Genomic DNA, 22,332 nt, shown 5'->3' with positions numbered 1-22,332 from the left:
AAAAATTTATCCAACAAAACTGAATTACAGATTTACAGCCAACTTTTAATGTTCTAAATTTGAAAAAAAAAAACCAGGATTACACATACAAAAATGATGAATAATAAGAAAATAGTAAATTTCTTCCTCTTCTTCAAATTGAAACAGGATCCACATTACATTCATGGTAAAACAAAATTATAAGTCCTGAAAAGTCTGAGCAAGACTTTTGAATATTTCCCTAACCTTAAAAGAATGACACGTAATCATCATCATGTACCTGAGAAATTCATTAAAAAAAAAAACATTAATCTCTTGATTTAGGTCAACGTTAGAAGGTGTTCTAAATTATCCAAAAATCCCTACAAATCTGGTTAAGTATTATTATTTTGTGAGACCTTGGAGCCATATATGATTGCTAATTATGGCAGCAACATTGAGATATGAGACATTAATGGTGTTAGTATCACCGTGTCACCGTCTTTTGTTAACTATATATAATTTTTTTTCAAAGGGTAGGCTAATACAACCGTTTAGGGACATAGATAATGTTATTTGCAACCGCCTAAAACCTAATATGGTTGGAACATTTTTGCACAAGTTGTTTTCAGACAATAGAATTGGGAAATATCCAAAGAATCATAGTCATATATATGACTTATGAAACTGGATTCTGTGGATCTATAATCTATATAGCTTCTTGTGGATATTATTTTGCATAGAAATTTAAGGTTCATTAACCGTTGTTATTATTATTATTATTATGGTGCATGTCAAATAATGAAGCGAAAGCAAGCTGGGAATGGATTGTATACAGTTGTTGTTTTACAAGTAATAATATTACAACCATACACAAAAAATAAGGTTATAAAAATTGAACTCACCGACCAATAAAATTAGATATTTAAAAATTCAATTAAAATTCAACTAAGATTGAAGTTAACATAATAAAATAATATATTTATGTATGAAATATATTTTTAAAAAATAATTTTTTATATTATATTATTTTAAATTGATTAACTATTAAAAAGGATGATGAAAAGATATAATAATAATAAAAAGGATCTACATATGGTGTTTATTGATTTGAAAAAAAAAGCATATGATAGGGTTTAAGCTAAAGGAGGTCTTATGGAAGGTTTTAGAAAAAAAAAAAAAGAATAAAGATCGCATATATTTGTGTAATTAAATACATGTATGATGGAGTTATAACTATTGTGAATACTCAAGGTGGTGTGACAGAGGAATTTTTTATTAGTATAGGATTACACTAAGGATCATCCTTAAGTCCATACCTTTTCACATTAGTCTTGGAGGAACTCACAGAGTATATCCAAGAACCTGTACCATGGTGCATGCTTTTTGCCGATAATATCGTCCTTATGGGAGAGTCAATGGAAGACCTACCTAAATAAGAAGTTGGAGTTATGGAGAGAAGCTCTAGAAGTGTATGGTCTGCGCATAAGCCGTAGTAAGATGGAATATATGAAATGTAAGTTTGACTTGCGGAGGAAAAACCCTAATATAAAGATGAAGATTGGAGATAATATTCTACGAAAAGTGAAGAGTTTTAAGTATCTTAGGTGCATCATATAAGATAATGAAGAGATTGAATAGGATGTAAATCATAGGATCCAAGCAGATTGGTCAAAATGGTGGAGTGCATCTGGTTTTATATGTGACAAAAAAGTGTCTTTAAAACTTAAAGGTAAATTCTATCGCACTGCTATCAGACTGGCTATACTTTATGGTACAGAGTGTTGGCCGGCCAAAAGGGAGCACGAACATAATCTAAGTGTGGCAGAGATGAAGATGTTGAGATGGATGAGTGGTCATACGCGATTGGATAGAATAAGGAATGAAGATTTAAGAGAGAGAGTTGGAGTAGCATCTATTGTGAAAAAGATGGTAGAATCGCGGCTCAGGTGTTTTGGACATGTGAGAAGAAGACCGACAGAACACCCAGTCATGAGGGTGGATAGGATGGAAGATGGATAAGGGGTGAAAGGTAGAGGAAGACCTAAGAAGACCATCCATGAGGTAGTCAAACGAGATCTACATGTAAATGGTCTTTCTATAGACATGATACATAATAGAGCTCAATAACATCGTTTGATTCATGTAGCCGACCCCACCTAGTGAGACAAAGTTTTATTGTTGTTGTTTGATTAACTATTAAAAAAATAAACCAGTTCAATCAGTTTACTATTTTTTTACCAAACTTTTTTCAATTTTTAACTATTTTACTCGCAACTGTAATTTGCCATGAACTGAACTAATTTAATAGCCAGTTTCTAATAACTCCCTTAAATCAGGCACTGCGATTTGGTTTTCAGAATCATGCCTATATTATATATATATATATATATGAAATGCACTTCCAATAAAAAGATGACAAGTGTATTCTATTTTATCCTCATTAACTTAGTTTAGATACTAAGCAAAGTAATATTTTTCTTTATTACTATGCAAATAATATTGTAAATAGAGTGATCTCTCAATGTTAGAAATGTCAATTAGTTCCGATAATTTTAAAGGATTGAAGTAATCGCTGGCCGGTGCCAAGATGGGGTATAATGAAGTTGTTGATATTGGAAAAAATGCAATAATCGGTTGTTTATGTGTGGATTGATGTATGCTTAGTACTAATAGGTATGACCTCATCTGGAAGTCGATGGTGTGGATAATGGGTTGATAATTTATGACGAAAAGGAAGAAAGCGGTTTTGTGCTTGGTTGAAGACAGTGTTGTTGACTTTGCACACCTTCAACGCCGAGAAGATTTCCAATGCCCCTCTCAGGATCACACCCTTTCACAGCCGACGAGAACCTCGGCTACACCTCTCACCTTCAACGCCAACGGAGACTCCACCTATCCCTCTCACCTTCAATGGCCATGGAGAAATCAGCTCTTCCTCTCACCTTCAACACCGACGAGGATCTCCCCTACTACTCCCGGAAGCGAATTCGGAGAACAACTGGCTGCCAAAAGCTGCAGGTGAGGCGAGCGACGAGTGCCTTCTAATTTTTACCCACTAATTACAAACAGAATTCTAGTTTTTTCAGACTTCATAAAACTACACCCTCTATTGTTGGAAATTGGAATCGAGGATTTTTCAATTTATTGAGTTTATCCAATTTTTGTATTTTTGGTTTTTGGAATTTCATAAAGAATTACTAAGCTCCTCAAAATGTTAATTAGTAGTTGTTTATTGATTCAAAATTTTTACCTTACTTCATTAATGCATTTACGGTTATTACATCTAGTCAAATTCTTCTTCTCATAATTTCAAACATTCCACATGTCAAGTTTGGATTGGTTGCTGGATCTTAGCCACCATAGTCACCAAATTAATGAAGCCACCATAGATAACACCTATATATATATATATATATATATATATATATATATAATTTTATATTTGGTATTCATGGAAATGTTTAATTATTCTATAATGACATATTTGATTATTTTGCTTGAAATATTTGATTATATTCTAATAGCTAATTACTTTATAAAAAAAAATATGAAATAACATATATAAAATATACACAAATATATAGTAATTTATTTAGTGACTAATTTTTCGTATTTATACAAATTTTTAATAATCTTATTATCATAAATTAAAATCAAGATCAATATTTGGTGTCATCTTAGAAGCTACTAAAATGAAGATCAATCTTGTTGGATTATAGTGAAATTATGGGAAGAAAAGAGGCCGTATACAATAATCAAGAAGAACAAATAATTTAAATTAACAGAATTATGTCCCTATTTTTTAATATGATTTTACTGATAGGGTAACATGTTTCTTGTAGCAATAATGAGCTGGCTCCATAAAAGAAGTGCAACCAAGAACCAATAGTAGTAGAATTTCATACTTGGCAACTACTATTATATTCTTTATGGTAAATATATAAATTAATTAATTAAACTAAGAAAGAAAAATAAATTCAATTAACAACTTTGGTATTTTAAGTTGGTTCATCCTATCACAAGAACTTCACATGGGAAAGTTCAGATTATGGTAACCACCGGAGGATATGGCAAATTGGGTGAATGTGTCAATGCAAGTGGCAAAGCTTTGTAAAGAACACACACATGAATGAATCATAGTGTCTGCATGCATGTAATGTCAATAGCTCTTAAATGTTTGCATTCAATGCAGTTTTATTTAAACATTGTCATCATATGTAGTAGTGGCAGTTTTTTCTTATGTCACTAATACAAATCAAACTAGTGCTGTAATTTTTAGAATTTTTTTACACTCCTATTTAGCATAAGTTTATTTACTATGTGAGAGCAAGATAATATTTTCAACGTGAAAATTGATTTTGTTCAACAAATTTACTCAATTATTTTTTGTCAACAACTAAAAAATGATCATTTATTTAAAACTAAAATGAAATATTATTATGATATTTTTTCAGTACCATGAACAAGAGATTATTAAATTATTGAGGGAACATTTTGTCAATAAACTATAATATGATTTATACATTAACACACAAATACTGTGTTATTATTGGCCCATTCTTAAACGCTATTTATTAAGTAAAGAGTGTTGCACTTTATGTTTATTAAACAAATCTTAGTTCTCTATTTATTATATTTAATATGAATGATTAAAATTTAAGGTTAATTTTTTTGTTTCTCATTATTTAACAAGTTAAGTTTTAGAGAGAATTACACTCCTTAATTTCTTTAAAGCGCATTAATATTTACTGTATTATTGCGTGTATAATTCATTATTTAAGAGGTGGTCCTTGTAAAACAAGTTATTTTTTATGGCAAGTCCCTTCAAAAAGCTAAAATCAAAGTATCATCTTACTAAAAAACCTAACAGAGTATACAATTTTTAGAAAGCCTAAGGTTCATAATGTTATGATGAAGAGTTAAATTTTGGTAAAAAAAAATGAATATTAATTTTTTTAACAAATTAATAAAATACATCATAACATGCAAAATCGAGAAAAACAATCAATATCAATATTTTATATTAAAAGCTATCCTCAGCTTCTCTACCGGATGCAGCAATACAACACTTGTGCTATTGCAAAGGTAGCACCTTTATTAACAAACACCTCAAAAGCTTTCTGGGTTTTGCTTAAAAAGTTTATCTTGACATGATTCAGTTGTAAAGTTGGTTGAAACAACATACAGGATCAGAGAAAAATAACCAATAGGTCAATGTTTTCCTTTTTATTAAATAATGCTTGCTACATGCAACTTTTCAATTTAAGGTGCATGGTATGGTAAAAAAAAAATATCTTATGGTAAATATCTTATGACATTTGAAGGATCAACAGAGAATCCCAGAGAAAAGTACCAAAGCACCCTTTTCAAAAAAAAGGCAAAAACATTCAGAATCTGTGGATGTGAGTAAGGCTTAAAGCAGCAGTATTGGCAGAGTTTCCAGTTCTTTACATAGAATAATTACCAAAAATAAATTTTCTCATGTGTTACAAGAGAAATATTTAGTGTACTTATTTTACACGACACCATATCGACTCATTTATTATTTAAAATAAGTTGATATGGTATCTCGTGTAAAATAAGTATAATAACCTTCTGCCTGTCCATATAGACAGCTTGAAACCCAGTTGTGTTCTACTGTTATGGGTACACTGTCATTTATTTATACTAGTAAAATAATTGCATTTAGGACCCTCCATGAATTTTCTGCTAGGACAATTGAAACCTTGCAAACTGAAAATGAATGTAAATTTATTATAAGTATTCAAACCATCAGTTCATAGCTGCTGACACAATTGTAGTTTAAATTCTGGAGTTGTCACTTTGAAAAATGCTTTCACTTAATCACTATTCAAGTCTCAAAATTGCATGAGCAATCAACTAAGGTCCCCATAATCATACTTGATGTATAATGCAAGAACTTAAGCAACTTAAAATACCACGTGGTTATGGACAAATCACTGAAACCGACACACCAAAGTAACCATTTGATTTATTCCACATATCCAATGTGATGACACTTCATAATCCTTTAAGGGAAAAGAAAAATAAAGCAATCCACATTCACTACCATAGCAACATTATTGTTCAGCCTCAACTACCCTCTGTCACAGTAATAACTCCCTCACAATTGTAACTTCAGATATTTGGGTCCCTTTTCTCTTGTAGCTTTTTCCCACTTTGAATTGCTTTATCTTAATATTGATGTCATGTGCTTATTAGAAAGAACTGATAGCTAATTAAGTATTTGAATTTGCATGCTAAAATTGTCTTGAGTAATGGTATCAAAAAATTTTAATTATAAGATTAAGATATTAAGGGGAAAAACTAGATTTGAGTGAATAAGATTACTAGTTGTGTGACCTAAACAGAAAATAATACATATTAATCTTTGGAAGGCCTTCTTTCTAAACCAGAAGTTCCAAGGTGAGAAAAATAGATATAAACAGAAAAAAAAGAACATGTAGGATGCAAATTGGCAAATCAAATTGATATGTCAGGGAATTCAAATCCTGCACTGTGTATGTAGCAACTCCTTGTCCAGTTGCAGACCCTTAAATAGAGTTCTGATCTGCAGTTGATTAGTTATTAACCTGTCGAGTTGGGGAATACTATGTAAAAAAAAAAAAAAAATTATCGGTTTTGATTACACCAAGCTTCCACATTATACCATCGTTGCTAATTTACAAGTTTAGATCTCTAAATAGAGCTTATGGGTGTGTTTTACTATTCAAATATACTTAAACTATGAGTTCAGATGAACTCTTGAATTTAATAACCTTGATACTATGAACTTTGACATATCTATATATAAATGCAGGGTGCAATGCATATAGATCTTATGTTGATCAAGCAAGCAATTTCTGAGAAGATCATTTATGGCCATTGACAAATCGTTTCTGGGACATGTCTCCATCAATCCCCATAAATGTAGGGTTGGGAGATTAAGATGCCAAGTCTCTGAAATCATGTTTAAGAGGGCACCCTAATCTAATTGAGGAAGAAAGAGTATGCAACACCAAGCATTTTATTTTTTTTCATATAAAAAATAAAAAACTGATTTGAAGAGAAGTTTTCATCTCATTGTCTGAAAATACAACAAAAGATGGAATGGTATAACCATTTTAAGTTGATTCAACCAATTGCCTCCCATTTCAGTCAAATTAGAGGTCTAAAAGATAAGATTATTGAATAAAATGGAATGGAATGAATTTCATCAAATACCAATCCATTTCATCTTATTTTAAGCCCAAGCAAAATTTAAAATAAATTATACTATCATTTCATGTGGTTAGGCAAAATTACATATGATACTCCCAATTATAAATAGTACACTAACCTCCCTGATATTTAGGTTATAAGGTAGTTGACACCCTTATACTTTATGAAAGAGTATATTATTAAAAATATCCTCCAAAAATTTAGTTAACAAAAATACCCCTCAAAAATGAAAACAACAAAGATATCCTAAAAAATTTTAAAAACGTGACAAAGTGTCTCGACGCAAAGTAAAAACAGATACATACTTACTTTATGTCAGGACACTTTTGTCACGGCTTTAAAACTTTTTGAGGATATTTTTGTCTTTTAAATCTCTGGAGGGTATTTCTTTCAGCAACTAAATCTTTAAAGAACATTTTTTGTGGGGTTACTCTTGAGAAATGTTGCACTTCCTTTATAAACATGACACTGAGTATGTAGTGTGTAATATCACATAACATCAGATCATGAGCGTAATTTATTCAATTATATTCCATGTTTTTCAATCAATTCAAAAATAGATTAACTTTCTTTCTTTCCTTTTTCTTTTTTGGACTTTTAACTCAACTTTCATAATAATAAAATTGAGTAATCAAAGTAAATGGAGGATACCTGCAATTAGTTTCATGATTTATCCCATTGGAGCATCAAAGTTATCTAGAAAAAGCAAATGAACAATTTTCGCACACAATCCGAATGCAGTGTTAGAGATCAACAGGAAAGAAATAGGACTTAAAGAGAGAGAGAGAGTATAGGTTTATGTTAAACTTAATTAATCATCTGTTTCTAAGTAAATGTTGGAAATTTTGGAAATATATGCATTATGGCATGAAGTAGTAAATAGTGTAGTAAATGCACCCTGCAAAAGATCAACTAACCCGCAAACCAATCTCACCTGCTAATATTTACTTCCTTCTCTGAACTTGTTTATATGTGCTGTCCACTCCCCTCTCCATCTCCAAAGCATTTCAAAATCTCTAAGCTAGAGTGTTCCATCTTGGCAGTCACCAGTCAGTGATAATGGAGAGGAAAAGAAGTTATCATGGTTTACTTACCATGTTAACATTGCTGGCTTTGCTTTCTCAGCACCTTGTCATTCCTGTAATATCCACCACTGTTGAAGGCCACAATAAGGCTCCCAAAAAGGGTGTATCCACCTCTCTATGTAATTTCTCTAACTTAAAATATCTATTATACATCATTATTCACGCAAAGTAGTACATATTATTTATAGGATCATAGGCTAACATGAAGCAATTTTATATCTTACTCTCACCTAATAGCATGCATACTATGTTTTTCATTTCTTTTTCATGAAGGCTCATGTTTTCTATTTCTTTTGAAGGCTCACACCATGGTCACCATTCTCATCATCATGGCTCTGGATGTGGAAGCTCAACACCCTCTCACGGAGGTAGTGGAAGCTCTGGGGGTGGTGGAAGCTACAACCCAACCCCATCACCACCTTCAGGTGGTGGAAGCTACAATCCAAGCCCCTCATCACCCTCAGGTGGTGGAAGCTGCAGCCCAAGCCCTTCACCACCCTCTGGTAGTGGAAGCGGAAGTGGAAGTTATAATCCAACCCCATCACCACCCTCAGGTGGCAATTGTGGATCACCACCAGAGGGATCATCTCCAACAACACCATCAAACCCTCCCTCAGGAGGTGGTGGCTACTATGGATCACCACCTGATGAACCTTCTCCATCAACACCCTCAACTCCAGACACACCATCAAGCCCTCCCTCAGGTGGTGGTGGAAGCTACAATCCAACCCCATCACCACCCTCAGGTGGTGGTGGAAGCTACAATCCAACCCCATCACCACCCTCAGGTAGTGGTAGTGGAAGTTATAATCCAACGCCATCGCCACCCTCAGGTGGCAATTGTGGATCACCACCTGAAGGATCATCTCCAACAACACCCACTACTCCAGAAACACCCTTATCTCCAGATGCACCATCAAGCCCTCCCTCAGGAGGTGGTGGCTACTATGGATCACCACCTGATGAACCTTCTCCAACAACACCCACTACTCCAGAAACACCTTTATCTCCAGATGCACCATCAAGCCCTCCCTCAGGTGGTGGTGGTTACTATGGATCACCACCACAAGAACCTTCTACTCCAACGCCCTTAACTCCAGATGCACCATCAAACCCTCCCTCCGGAGGTGGTGGATACTATGGATCACCACCACAGGAACCTTCTACTCCAACACCTTTAACTCCAGATGCACCATCAAACCCACCCTCAGGTGGTGGTTACTATAACTCCCCACCAACTTATGGAGGCTCTCCACCAACTTATGGAGGAAATAGCCCTCCAACACCAATTGATCCAGGAACCAATCCAACCCCACCCTACATTCCTGCCCCATCTCCCTTCACGGGTACATGCAAGTAAGTTCCTTTCACTACACTAGTACACTACACCAACTTTCATGCTATTATATATTGCAACACTGTTATGCAACCTGTTAAGTCCTTTTTTTCTCTAAACTGCAGCTACTGGAGGACTCACCCCGGAATCATCTGGGGATTGCTTGGCTGGTGGGGCTCCTTAGGGAATGCATTCGGTGTCACCAGCATGCCCGGGCTCGGTACAGGTCTGACCTTGCCACAAGCACTTTCCAACACAAGAACTGATGGGTTTGGAGCACTCTACAGAGAAGGGACAGCTTCTTTCCTCAACTCCTTGGTGAACAACAAGTTCCCTTACACAACAGCACAAGTCAGAGACAGATTTGCAGCATCACTTATCTCAAACAAGGCAGCAGAAGCACAAGCCAACCTATTCAGGATGGCCAATGAGGGGAAAATGAAGCCTCGGACATGATATAATTAACTTGGTTTGTGTGTTAGTAGTTTATCGAGTTAAGAGCATTATTATATCTAAAGTTTCTGTTAAGAGTGTGTTATTTAGGTACTTATCAATTATCATGTGTGAATTTACCTTAAGATGGATGATATCAAGGTACTTTAGAATTTAATGTTAGCTATTATGGTTTTATTATATTTGAATAAAAGTTAATATATAGTTATTTTGATAATTCAAGATCCATTCAGAAGATTCAAGTATGAAGTCCTATATATGAAGTACTTATAATTACAGAACTATCACTTCAAATGCCAGAATTCTATAATATCGTTCACCAAAAAAAACTAAGGATTATTCTATTACACAATAGAAGGTGCCAAAAAGAAAAAAATAGACGAGTGAAAAATAATGGGGATCTGCAAGTATTAATTATTAGTATTTGGTAGTTGAAACATGGAAGTTTTCTCATTGAATGAGAGGATTCAACATAAATGGACATATAACCTTTCAAAATGAATTGATTATCTAAATAGGGTAATAATGAACCATCCATACTCAAGACATGACACTTGTTCATACTATATCAATAGCATTCAAGTGATTAGCATGATTGAGTGTGCCCCAAGAAAATATGTGCAAGGTCCATCCTACATGATTGTATCCTAATGAAATCCAAGAAAATGGTTTTGTTGTCAACATATACACAAAAAGCAATTAAAAACAAATGGACCAAGATGCTAGATGGGGTGCCCTTATATGAAATGGAAAGTTCTGAGTCATGTAGTGTGGCACTAGAGACATTGAACAGCTACATTGCCCATTTATGTACCCTGAACAGGAAATGTACAAGGCTGTCGTTTGGTTCAGAGCAAATTTATAAGGGTAGCTAAGCCCTATAAATAAAAGGCAGTCTTCAATAGAAAAGTCGAAAGTATCATTTAAAAAGAAAAACAAGGACACCACCAACAATTGTCTTCAAGTTACCAATTTTCCAAATATGAGTAAGATATTAACTAAGGAAGGGTCCATTACCACTGCAGGTTCACATCACAATAAAGCAATAATTATTTAGGAGAACCACAAAAAAATTAAGAAGGAATCCAAGAACACAAGAGACCCCCCTTTTTTTTAAAAGCTTCTGATGTCAAACAAGTAATGCAAATATAAATCATCAAAATCTCAGTCTGTTAAAACACTTGGAATAATAAATGAATTGATCTGCTTGCTTAAAATTAATGTCTAATAGCCAGATATAGAAAGGTTTATGTTTAATTGATTATTTATTTTGTTGAATAATTAACGGGTGACTTGGAGCTTGAAAATTTCAAGCATGTAGGCAAATATGAAGCTGAGTTAACAATATAGATAACATAAGAGCACTTCTGTGTATATTTTTTTTTTCCTTTTTTTTCTGAATCAATAAAGAAAGTCATACATCCTCTACTAAGAGACTAAGAGTAGCTTCGTATTACTCTCTCCTCCTACATTAAAGCTATCTTCTTATTTCAAATCAACAAGACAAAATTTTCTTCCTAAATTTCATTTTGTCATATATTAAGCTACAAGAAGTGGGTTAAGTGCATTGGCTACACCAATCTAACGACTGATTTTTCTGAATTTCAAAGGCATACCTTTCAAACTGATAACTTCAGACAGTGACACCCAATTAGAAAATTTCAGCCCTTTGGATTGGATACATTTTTCATTTTTCAGGAGATAGCATTAGCAATTTAAACACGAGAGCGCGTCGCAATTCAGGTCTATTCAGCTCATATGAGATTCAAACCACTTGAAGATTTTATCTGAGTGCACACTAGTCATCTCATGATATGCAAATGCAAGGTTTAGCTCCTCCTGGATATGAGGTACAAGATGCTTATCCACCAAGAAATTTTTCTTCTCCTGAAGTACCTTTCTCCATTTTGTTACCCGGCCGTCTTTCTTCATATATCCATTGCGATCAATAAATCCCTCTTTGTGAAAGAATTCGAATAACCTTCGGGAAAGGCTTTGATCAAGACCTGGAACTCTATCTGCTAAAAAGTTTGGTGATAATGGGAGCTCCATGCATTCAACAACATCAGCAGCAATCCCTTTCTCTTTCAAAATCTCCACATATTCATCTATTTTCTGCTGCCTATACAGATCCTTTGGCATGTGAACGAATAGGGTAGGCGGGTAGTTTTCTTCAACATCAAATTTCTCAAACATTCCCTCAGCAATCATGAGGACAATACTATTAAACTTCATAATGGTTGGAAGCAATGATACAAAATATCCCCCAGACGAAGCACCAAGAGCCACCAGGGGAAGTTTCTGAAGCTTCTCTTTACCAACAAACCATTTGATAATGTCTTTGACTACAAACTTTTCCACACCATTATAAGCCCAACATCTTCCAGCACTCGAAATGGTGATCACGGCAAAACCCCGAGCAAGGGCGTTAAGAACAAGCAGCCGTTCTTCGGGCAAACCAACGCAATCAGGGCACTGAGGGGATCGGTCCCAAAAGTTAACGGCACGGCCATCGCATCCATGTGCCAGAAAGAGAACACCTTTAGGTGCTTCAGGCACTTGCCAAATCACATCTGTTCCATTCCTAGTCTCTCTTGTTGGCTTCAATTTCACCACCGAGTCAAAGTTATTCCACTTTTGTTGAGGTATTTCAGAAGCTGAACTTGTTTTCTGGCCATCATTAATTTCATGAGCTAAATTAGGTTTTCCATCATCGTTCTGAAGCACTACAAAAACAATCACTAACACTAGCATCAGCATCAATCCAAGAGAAATGACAAGCAAAGGAACCCTGCAATTCTGAGAACCATTCCATGACTTGGATTTGTAACCACGCTTCATCATGATGCCACAAGGTGATGAAGTCTTCACACTGAATTTACAAAAAAACAAAGCAACAGAAAACAGATACCCAAAAATGAGCTTACTTTGCTTAATTTTTTCACAAATCTTCTTCAGCTATAGACAGTGTCATACATTAATTCAAGTAAAAACCTACTATTTTAATAGCATACATAAAAAAAATTAAAACAAAGGATTTTTCACCAAAATTTTGTTGCAGAATATATGTAAATCCATAATAAAGGGGTACTAACACTAACACATAGTGAATTTCTTGCAGCATTCAGATCAGAAAGAAAGAGAGAGTAGTAACATAATTACATGGAATCATGTGGCGGAACTGAATATTTGATTGGTGTTGTTGAATGTTGAGTTGTGAGTTGAGTTGGGAGCGTTGAATCTGATGTGAAAGAAACTGCATTCAGGTGTTTCATGATGTTACTGTTACAGACTCAACAGTTTTTTTTTTTTGGGTCAGAGTTACAGACTTACAGTTACAAAATGATCATGGGCTTGGGTCCATTCTGGACAAAACAATTGGGCTTTCACTCACATTTATTGGCCACTTAAAATTGGTATCCTTAGTTTCCAAAATATATAATGATGTCCTTGTAGGAGGCCCATTTAATAAATTAAAAGGGCGTTTTAGTCCCGCTCCAATATAAAAAAAAATTAAAAATCTTTTTTTTTTCCCTTTCTTTCATCTCAAACTAAATGGAGATTGTTTAGACTTTAGATAAAATAAGTTTTTATAGGTAATTCTATTATATGCTAATATATGGTGTAATTTTTTGTAGTAGTAATTATAAGAATAAAAGAATTATGTTATTGTATTTTTAGGTGTACAAAGAATTATGTTATTTACGTCAATAATAATAAATATGAGAATGATATAATAAAAAAAATCAATATTAAAAAGAATAAAACTCTACGTCCAAACAAAATTCTTATCCAAATTCATCGTTGTTGTAACAACTTTTCAAATCATGCGCTCTTCTCCTTCTCATTCTCCGTTTCCTTTTCCTTCTCCTTCTCTTTCTCCTCGTATTTCTTCTTCTTTTTTTTTGCAAATTTGTGCAGGTTCTTCTTCTCCTCCTCTTTCTTCTTCTTCTTTCAACGAAGCACACGCAGACTTCTTCTTTCAAATTTGCACAGGTTTTTCTTTTTTCCTTCTTCTCCTCCTTTTAGAGATTATCAATTCAATTCAGAACATCTGCATCCATTCAATTCAAAACAATTCAATTCAATTCATAATGAACCGAACATGTTATTAAAGTGAAACAATTGTATAGTACTAAATGAACGAAATATTATCCATTATATAAAATCAAATTCAAAACAGCTTTCTACATAATGAACCGAACACGTCATTACGGTGAAACAATTGTATAATACTAAATGAACGGAACATTATCCATTATATAAAATTAAATTCAAAACAGCTTTCTGTATAATGAACCGAATACATCATTAAAGTGAAACAATTATATAATACTAAATGAACGGAACATTATCCATTATATAAAATCAAATTTAAAACAGCTTTCTGCACAATGAACCGAACACGTCATTAAGATGAAACAATTCAATTCAGAACACCTGCGTCCATTCAATTCAATTCAATTTAGCAACTGCATTCCATTCAATTCGATTGAAAAAATAATCCATTAGCAAAATGTTGGTGTTGTTGGTGATGACGATAACGAAAGAGGAGAAGAAGACGAAGAAGAGGAGGAGGAAGAGGAGAAGAGTGTGGACGAAGAGGAGGATGTATGCGTGAATTTAAAAGAAGAAGAAGAGGACGTATGCATGTATTTGAAAGAAGAAGAAGAAGAAAAAGTGCAGGGAGGAAAAGAAGAAAAAGTGCGTATAACATGCTCTTTTAATGAGAGTGATTTTTGTTGGTGTTGGACCTACTTGGATAAACTTAAATAAAAAAATACTTGGATATATAACAATCATGATATTTAATATATATTTTATTTCAATTTACATTTTGTAATTTACTATCGGTCACTATTTTCATTTGTTATTTTTATTTTTTTAATGACTTGTAGTTATTTAAAAATAATTTATTTATATTTTTTATTTTATTAATTTTTTCAATTTAAGTAAATGTTTTGAACTTATATTTAGTGTTGATACTTTCTTTTAATTTTTATCACTTATGCCAATGTTTATTGGTTTAATATTTATTTACAACTATAAATTTAAAAATATAAGCTTAAAAATATAGCTTTTAACCGCAAATATTAATTACTATCTATTAGGATATTGAAAAATCATTAATATTTAATTGAAAGCAATTTGGGAAAAAGCACGTATAATGGCGCTTTTTTAATGTGAGTGGTTTTTGTTGGTGTTGAACTTATTTGGATAAACTTTGATAAAGTAATACCCTATTAAAAATAGGTAAAAATATTCCTTAAATAATTTGATTCCAATTCATCATGTATTAGCAACGTAATCCTTCATTCACAAGAATAATCAATCATTAGTATTAAGGAGTGGACAAGCATCTTATAAGGACATAAGAAATAATTAAATCTAAATTAAAAGAAAAAAAAAGAATATCATCATATCTTTCATGTACTTGTACCAGAGCAATAATCATAAAAATGAGCAAAGATCTATCTATGATATCGGAGTTGAGAATGATAGAAATAAACAATAAGTAAATAACAATGATGCAACTAACTTAAAAGTTTGATTAACATTATTAACACATTTCAAATATTTAATTATCAGCTATCATATAGTAATAGTAATTTGTGATGAATGCTTGATAATGATTCATTAGCCACGGGCAACACGAGACATCAAAGGAATGACGTCATTGAAACTATTTTATATTTTTATATTAATTACACATTAATATTTGATAGTTAACTATAATCAACATTCAACACAATAATTAGTTTCATGAAGAGCATGCCCTTTTCCATTATTATTATTTAGAGCAAAATATATATCATTGGTCTGCACCAAAGATGGAAAAAAATTGTGGCCAAAATCTCATAATTTAATAATGATAAATAATAAATAATAAATGAATGTCTCGTGTTCCATGAGACTATGAGAGGCATGCACACAATAATAATGAAAAATATAAATAGGGAACATTGTAACTGCATTTCCACCAACTCACTCCCTCATAGATTTTCAATTTTCCATCTTTAATTTCCCTTCTCACCCTCAAAGCCATTTCTCCATCTTTAATCTTCAGAACCTTATGTAAGTTAATCTGAATTTTTTCTTGTGAAAATTATTTACATCAATTGTATTTCAACTCTTATTTAAATAATCACATGCATTTAAATATATTTCTAAGTACATATATTCATTTATTTATGTAACTTTATGCAACTTTTTCCGTGAATGTTTCCCTAGGAAAAAGTAGAGTATGGTATAATGTGAATTCAATAAAAGCATAAGATTAGCATCTTCTTTTATTTATTTGATTTGACTAGAAATTCATTTTGTTACATGATGCAAAATTTGTGCAGAGAAATAATAATGGCAACAAGATACAATCCAAAGAACATTCTGATAACTGGAGCAGCTGGTTTCATTGCATCACACGTATGCAACAGGCTAATAAGAAACTACCCTGATTACAAGGTTGTTGTTCTTGACAAGCTTGATTACTGTTCAAATCTGAAGAACCTGCTTCCATCAAGATGTTCTTCAAGTTTCAAGTTCATCAAGGGAGATATATGCAGTGCTGACATTGTTAACTACATTCTTCTCACTGAGTCCATTGATACCATAATGCACTTTGCAGCACAGACTCATGTTGATAACTCCTTTGGCAACAGCTTTCAGTTCACTCAGAACAACATCTATGGAACTCATGTTCTCTTGGAAGCTTGCAAAGTTAGTGGTGGACAAGTTAAGAGGTTCATCCATGTCAGCACAGATGAAGTTTATGGTGAGAACTAACACTACCATGCACAAATACTTACTTTTTACTCACATATGCATATATGCATCAAATACTGCTATTGTTAATGTTGCAAGTTAAGTTTGAAGAGTGCATGAAATTAGTCTCATATCGAAGAAAATAAGAAAGAGTGAAGTGTTTATAAAATGAGAGACTCAATTATTTTATAATCTTGAAGTTTTGATGTTACACTAAATTGTATCCAATACATGTCTCAATTGTATTTAATACTTGTAATGGTATTTGTGCAACTTAGGTGAGACAGATGAGGATGCAGTTGTAGGAAACCATGAGGCATGTCAACTTCTACCTACAAATCCATATTCAGCAACAAAAGCTGGTGCTGAAATGCTGGTAATGGCTTATGGTAGATCCTATGGTTTACCTGTTATAACAACAAGAGGGAACAATGTCTATGGCCCTAACCAGTTCCCAGAGAAGCTGATTCCAAAGTTCTTGCTCTTAGCCATGAATGGAAAGCCACTACCAATTCATGGAGATGGATCAAATGTGAGAAGCTATCTGTATTGTGAAGATGTTGCTGAGGCCTTTGAGGTCATTCTCCATAGAGGTGAAGTAGGACATGTTTACAACATTGGTACAAAGAAGGAGAGAAGAGTGATTGATGTTGCAAGGAATATATGCAACTTGTTCTCTTTGGATCCTGATACACAAATCAAGTTTGTTGAGAATAGGCCTTTCAATGATCAAAGGTACTATTTGGATGATCAGAAGTTGAAGAGTTTGGGATGGTTTGAGAGAACAACTTGGGAAGAAGGACTAAGAAAAACAATGGATTGGTATGTTAAGAATCCTGATTGGTGGGGTGATGTTTCTGGTGCTTTGATTCCTCATCCAAGAATGTTAACTATGCCTGGAGTTGACAAGAACAATGGCCAAGATAATGCTTCTAATGTTGTTATTATGAACAATTCTAATCAGAGCAAAATGGTGGTTCCAAATGCAAGGAACAATATGAAGTTCTTGATATATGGTGGTGGAGGATGGATTGGAGGACTTCTTGGGAAAGTTTGTGAGAATCAAGGGATACCCTTTGAGTTTGGAAAGGGGAATTTAGAAGATAGGTCACAAATCTTGGTTGATATTGAAACTATTAAGCCAACTCATGTTTTTAATGTTAATGGTGTCATCACTAGTGCATTGAATTTGAAGTGGTTTGAGGCTAACAAAACAGAAACTATTGGTGCTGATGTTGTTGGTGTGCTAACCTTAGCAGATGTCTGCAATGATTATGATCTTCCCATGATGAATTATGTCTTTGGTGGTAACTTTGAAGATAAACCAAATTCTAATGATTCTTTCTACTCTAAAACCCAAGCCAAGGTGAGTTCCAAAAACTATGCATTCTGCTTATAATTCTAATATACTATTATACATGTGAGTCATTTTAAATTTGGTGTTAGGTTGAAGAGCTTTTAAAGGATTATGGAAATGTATGCATTCTCAAAATTCAATTTCCAGTATCCTCTGATCTTAGCAATCCACAAAACTTCATCACTAAGATGACAAGATCTGATAAAGTGGCTAATGTTGCTGCTAGCATCACTGTTTTGGATGAACTTCTTCCAATTTCAATTGAGATGGCACAAAAGAATTTGAAGGGTGTTTGGGACTTAACAAATCCTGATACTGTGACATGCAATGAGGTTCTTGAGATGTACAAGGATTATATTGATCCTTGTTTGAAGTGGAATAATTTCACACCTAAAGAAGAGGTTCAATTTTCTACTCAATACACCAATGGAGTTGATGCATCAAAATTGAAGAAGGAATTTCCTCAGCTCCTATCTGTTAAAGATTCTTTGATTAAATATGTCTTTGAGCCAAAGACAAAAAGCTTACTGCATTGATCAATGCCACAATTATGAATATGCACAGATACATTTATACACACATGAATAATAATAATGTGTCTATCTATGCTCTTTTTTTTTTTCTCCATTTAGTTTTCATTATTGGACTCTTATTTTTGTTAAAGTATCATTATGTCTTGTAAGTTACTTTATGGTCCTTTTTTTTGTTTATTATTTTTCTAACTGTTCATGAAAATAACATCTGAATTTTTTCAGACAAGGCAATAAAAGTGAGCTAGATGTTACATTTGAGGTTTAATTTTTTCTCCTCTGTTTTTTTTTTTCTCAATTCATGATGCATTGTATACATTTAAATCATTACAAAGAAAATGAAATTGTCTATCACTTAGACTTGGTTTGGTAAAACTTTTACTTTTCAAAAGTAGCTTATAAAGGCTAACTTTTAAAAGATGGCTTTATAAAAATTGTAGCATTTATGTTTGGTAAATTAAATTAAAAATAGCTTTCAATAAACACAAGCAACAACCATTGCGTTTGGTAAAATAGCTTTTAAAATTTAAAAATACTATAATAGACATAAATGCAAGCATTAAATTTGAAAATTAGTTAACATATGAGGTTATATTAGACTTTTAAATTTTAAAAAGTACAAGCCAACTTTGAAAAGCTCCTTGTTAGGTACTTTAAAAAACATCCCTAACTTTTAAAAGCTGCAATCACAAGCACTTGGACTTTTTAATTTACCAAACGCAAAATGAGGTGTTTGTGCTTACCTCTCCAAAAAGCTTTATCAAACCAACCCTTAATCAATTAGATGATACTAGAAATATTGCTTCCTATATACTTCTATTATATTATCTAGTTGACTAGTTATTAAAAAAACAAAAGATAAAATACTAAATTGATCTCTACATTTGGACGTAATCCTGTTTTGATTCTTAAAGTTTAAAGTATCTTATATGAATACAAAAAAGTTTCGTTTAGCTTCAATATAATTCTACCATGAGGTCAAAGTTAAATAATTAACGAAATGCCCTAAGTGATAGCAGGGAAATAACAAAGTCGATAATTTAGGCTGCATTTGCACAGACATAAAATCGTGTTTGACAGATGAGACATGGACAGAGACAATGTGTCCAGGGACACTGAATCCATCCTAACAGGAAGGACACGAAGATACTAACAATGGACACAACTTATTTTTCATTTTTTCTTTCATTATTCTTGTTAATTTTTTATAATTATATTTTTTATTATTATATTTTTCGTCTCAAATTTTTTGAATGAAAAAAATAAAAATAAATTAGATTTTCATAATTTGTTCTAGTGTATCACCAAATAGAATATAAGAATACAAAATTTTGTGTCTCTGTCCTTTATGTCTTGTTCTCAATGTCTTGTCTTGTCCTGTTCTCAGAAACAAATGCAGCCTTAGAGAACAAGTACAAGCTCCTGAGGTACAAAATCAATAATAGATGCATCAATACATTTATTTATCATTTTTCTTAATTCTATAGAAAATATTTCATTTAAATTATAAAAAAATGATAAATAAATGTAGTGATGCATCCACAATTGATTTTGTGCCTCTGGAACTTGTACTTGTTCTCCAAATTATCGACCTTAGGGACGGACCTACGTTGATGGAAGAGGGGGCATTTGTCCCACAAGGTTTTAAAGAAAAACTAATATATATATATATATATATATCATTATATTATATTTGTTTTAAAATAAAATATAAAATAATTTTTATGTTTTATGTTAAAAAAATATTTTGTTAAATTTAACATTTAATAATAATTATATTGTTAAATTTGATTTAGCATAAATAAAAAAATTAAATAAATAAATAAACTCAAAAAAAGTGATAATTAATTTTATTATATTAGTTAATTAGCTGATAATTAAATTAAGTTATATTAGCTTAGTCGTCCATTTAAGTAAGTGTTGTGAGTTCGAATTTTGTCTCATATATATAGTAACTCATTGGCCCTATTAAATAAAATTTAAATTTTTGATAATTAATCCTTAATTTGTTGGGTATCGTATGAAAGAAAAATATATCTATACCTAAATTTTATTATATTTTTGCCCCCACAAATAAATTTTTCTAGGTCCGTCACTGCTTGTTCTTGTACTGTTGTTGCGTAAGACATTCTGTTAATTATTTAACTTTGATTTCTGAGATTATCTTAAAACTAAATGAAATATTTTAGATTCAAATATGATATTTTTAAACCTTAAAAACCAAAATAAAATTACGTCTAAATGCAGAGAATGAATTTAATACTTTACCCAAAAACAAAAATACTAAATATTAATTAACCATGTATCATACAACATATAATTATAGCATGACAACACCGGGCCAATTTCCCATGGCATAATGAATTGAGCCCAAACTTGGAGAGCCATAAATAGTAAATACCCAATGATATATGAGTCACCATTAATAATTTAATGTGGTCACTTTTTGCATAATGCATCCCTTTTCTGCATTATGGATGACCTACCATCAAACTCAACCCATGTGAATCCATTTCAAATTACACATCAAGCAACTATAATAATAATTCAAAGTCTATCAAAATTGATTATTTTTAACTAGTACTTTTAACTATAAGTATAATTTTTTTAATCTAACAATTCAATAATATACTTTTAATTTATATTTTTAAATATTACTGGCAAAAAATAATAAATTTTACTTACTCTATATCATTTCTCTAATAATAATATACAAGAATAGAGTTCACTTTATACGTATCACATTGATGAGTTTTTCTTGATTATGGTTTTTCTACTTTTTTTTTTTTTTACATAGTTTTGTTCTAAATGGAATTATTGGGTTTACAATATTTCTACATTGCATTTACCATATAAAAAGTTAAGGCAAAAAAAACATAATTTAAAATAAAAATATTCTTTTATGCAAAGAGAATAAAATGCAAAAATAGAAACCAAAGCTTGCTTCCTTATTGATTTTAATGATCATTCACAAATCACAGAAGACTTATGTGGCTGGTAGCACATGTCTAATTGGGCCCCACCATGCACGTTCCCACCTGATTTTGGGCCAAGAAAAGAGGAGCAACATTGGGTATTTAGTGGGCCATGGAATGGGCCCACTTGGACATTGTTGCATGTTCTGTATCACTGTATGTTCCATGTATCAACAGAAGCAGCAAAGCTTTCAACAAAGAACCCAGACAAAAAAAAAAAAAAAAAGAGCTTTCAACAAAGAACAAATTAATTAAAACCTCAACCATGTGAATGTTTCCTTGCTTTCTTTCCCTTCATCCTTGTTCCATCAAGTTTAGCTTTTTGACTTTACACCCTTAACCACATTAAATTCCCCTCTAGTAATAAGAGAAATATTTCTATTTCTATTTTGTATAGTCATTTTCCATTTAATAATAGATCCAAGAGAAGTATAAAGTATATGTTAATTCAATAATGATGAATACAAATAACTATTGATTCACCAAATCATAATGAATACAAATAATATACCTTTTTGAAGAGAAAAAAAAAATATTAACTATACAATGTTATACCCCCCCCCCCTTTTTTTTTTCTTTTGGTGTGATTACTTATATAATTGTTTCGTTCCATTTTGTTTCAATGTGGCTAATGATGGTGTCATTTATTTAT

At 32.3% G+C, this 22,332-nt stretch overlaps 3 protein-coding genes across 4 annotated transcripts; 2 read left to right on the top strand and 1 right to left on the bottom strand.

The window, feature by feature from the left end:
* The first annotated feature begins 7,811 nt into the window (after positions 1 to 7,811).
* Positions 7,812 to 10,273, top strand: LOC107609237 (uncharacterized). The gene is made up of 3 exons (XM_016311119.3): positions 7,812 to 8,386; positions 8,567 to 9,623; positions 9,729 to 10,273. Exons 1-3 carry the CDS (start codon positions 8,242 to 8,244, stop codon positions 10,057 to 10,059), a joined length of 1,533 nt encoding a protein of 510 aa, XP_016166605.1. The 5' UTR covers positions 7,812 to 8,241; the 3' UTR covers positions 10,060 to 10,273.
* A 1,126-nt stretch (positions 10,274 to 11,399) lies between these two features.
* On the bottom strand, positions 11,400 to 13,339 carry LOC107609817 (secretion-regulating guanine nucleotide exchange factor). 2 transcript variants are annotated; one of them, XM_016311856.3, is made up of 2 exons: positions 13,219 to 13,339; positions 11,400 to 12,928 (listed from the first exon to the last, which is right to left on the bottom strand). In XM_016311856.3, the coding sequence occupies exons 1-2, from the start codon at positions 13,329 to 13,331 to the stop codon at positions 11,806 to 11,808; spliced, it is 1,236 nt and encodes a 411-aa protein (XP_016167342.1). In that variant the 5' UTR covers positions 13,332 to 13,339; the 3' UTR covers positions 11,400 to 11,805. The 2 variants fall into 2 exon arrangements, with proteins under 2 accessions (XP_016167342.1, XP_016167343.1); XM_016311857.3 differs by having other exon boundaries at positions 13,152 to 13,279.
* A 2,605-nt stretch (positions 13,340 to 15,944) lies between these two features.
* Positions 15,945 to 18,973, top strand: LOC107609319 (trifunctional UDP-glucose 4,6-dehydratase/UDP-4-keto-6-deoxy-D-glucose 3,5-epimerase/UDP-4-keto-L-rhamnose-reductase RHM1). Its single transcript, XM_016311233.3, has 4 exons — positions 15,945 to 16,131; positions 16,404 to 16,828; positions 17,097 to 18,184; positions 18,265 to 18,973. The coding sequence occupies exons 2-4, from the start codon at positions 16,414 to 16,416 to the stop codon at positions 18,709 to 18,711; spliced, it is 1,950 nt and encodes a 649-aa protein (XP_016166719.1). The 5' UTR covers positions 15,945 to 16,131; positions 16,404 to 16,413; the 3' UTR covers positions 18,712 to 18,973.
* The last annotated feature ends 3,359 nt before the right edge of the window (positions 18,974 to 22,332 follow it).

This window comes from Arachis ipaensis, chromosome B7, assembly GCF_059453495.1.
Source record: "Arachis ipaensis isolate K30076 ecotype BB chromosome B7, ASM5945349v1, whole genome shotgun sequence".
Classification (NCBI taxonomy): Eukaryota; Viridiplantae; Streptophyta; class Magnoliopsida; order Fabales; family Fabaceae; genus Arachis; species Arachis ipaensis.
The sequence above is the reverse complement of the archived record's forward strand: the minus strand, read 5'-3'. Positions and strand labels throughout refer to the sequence as shown.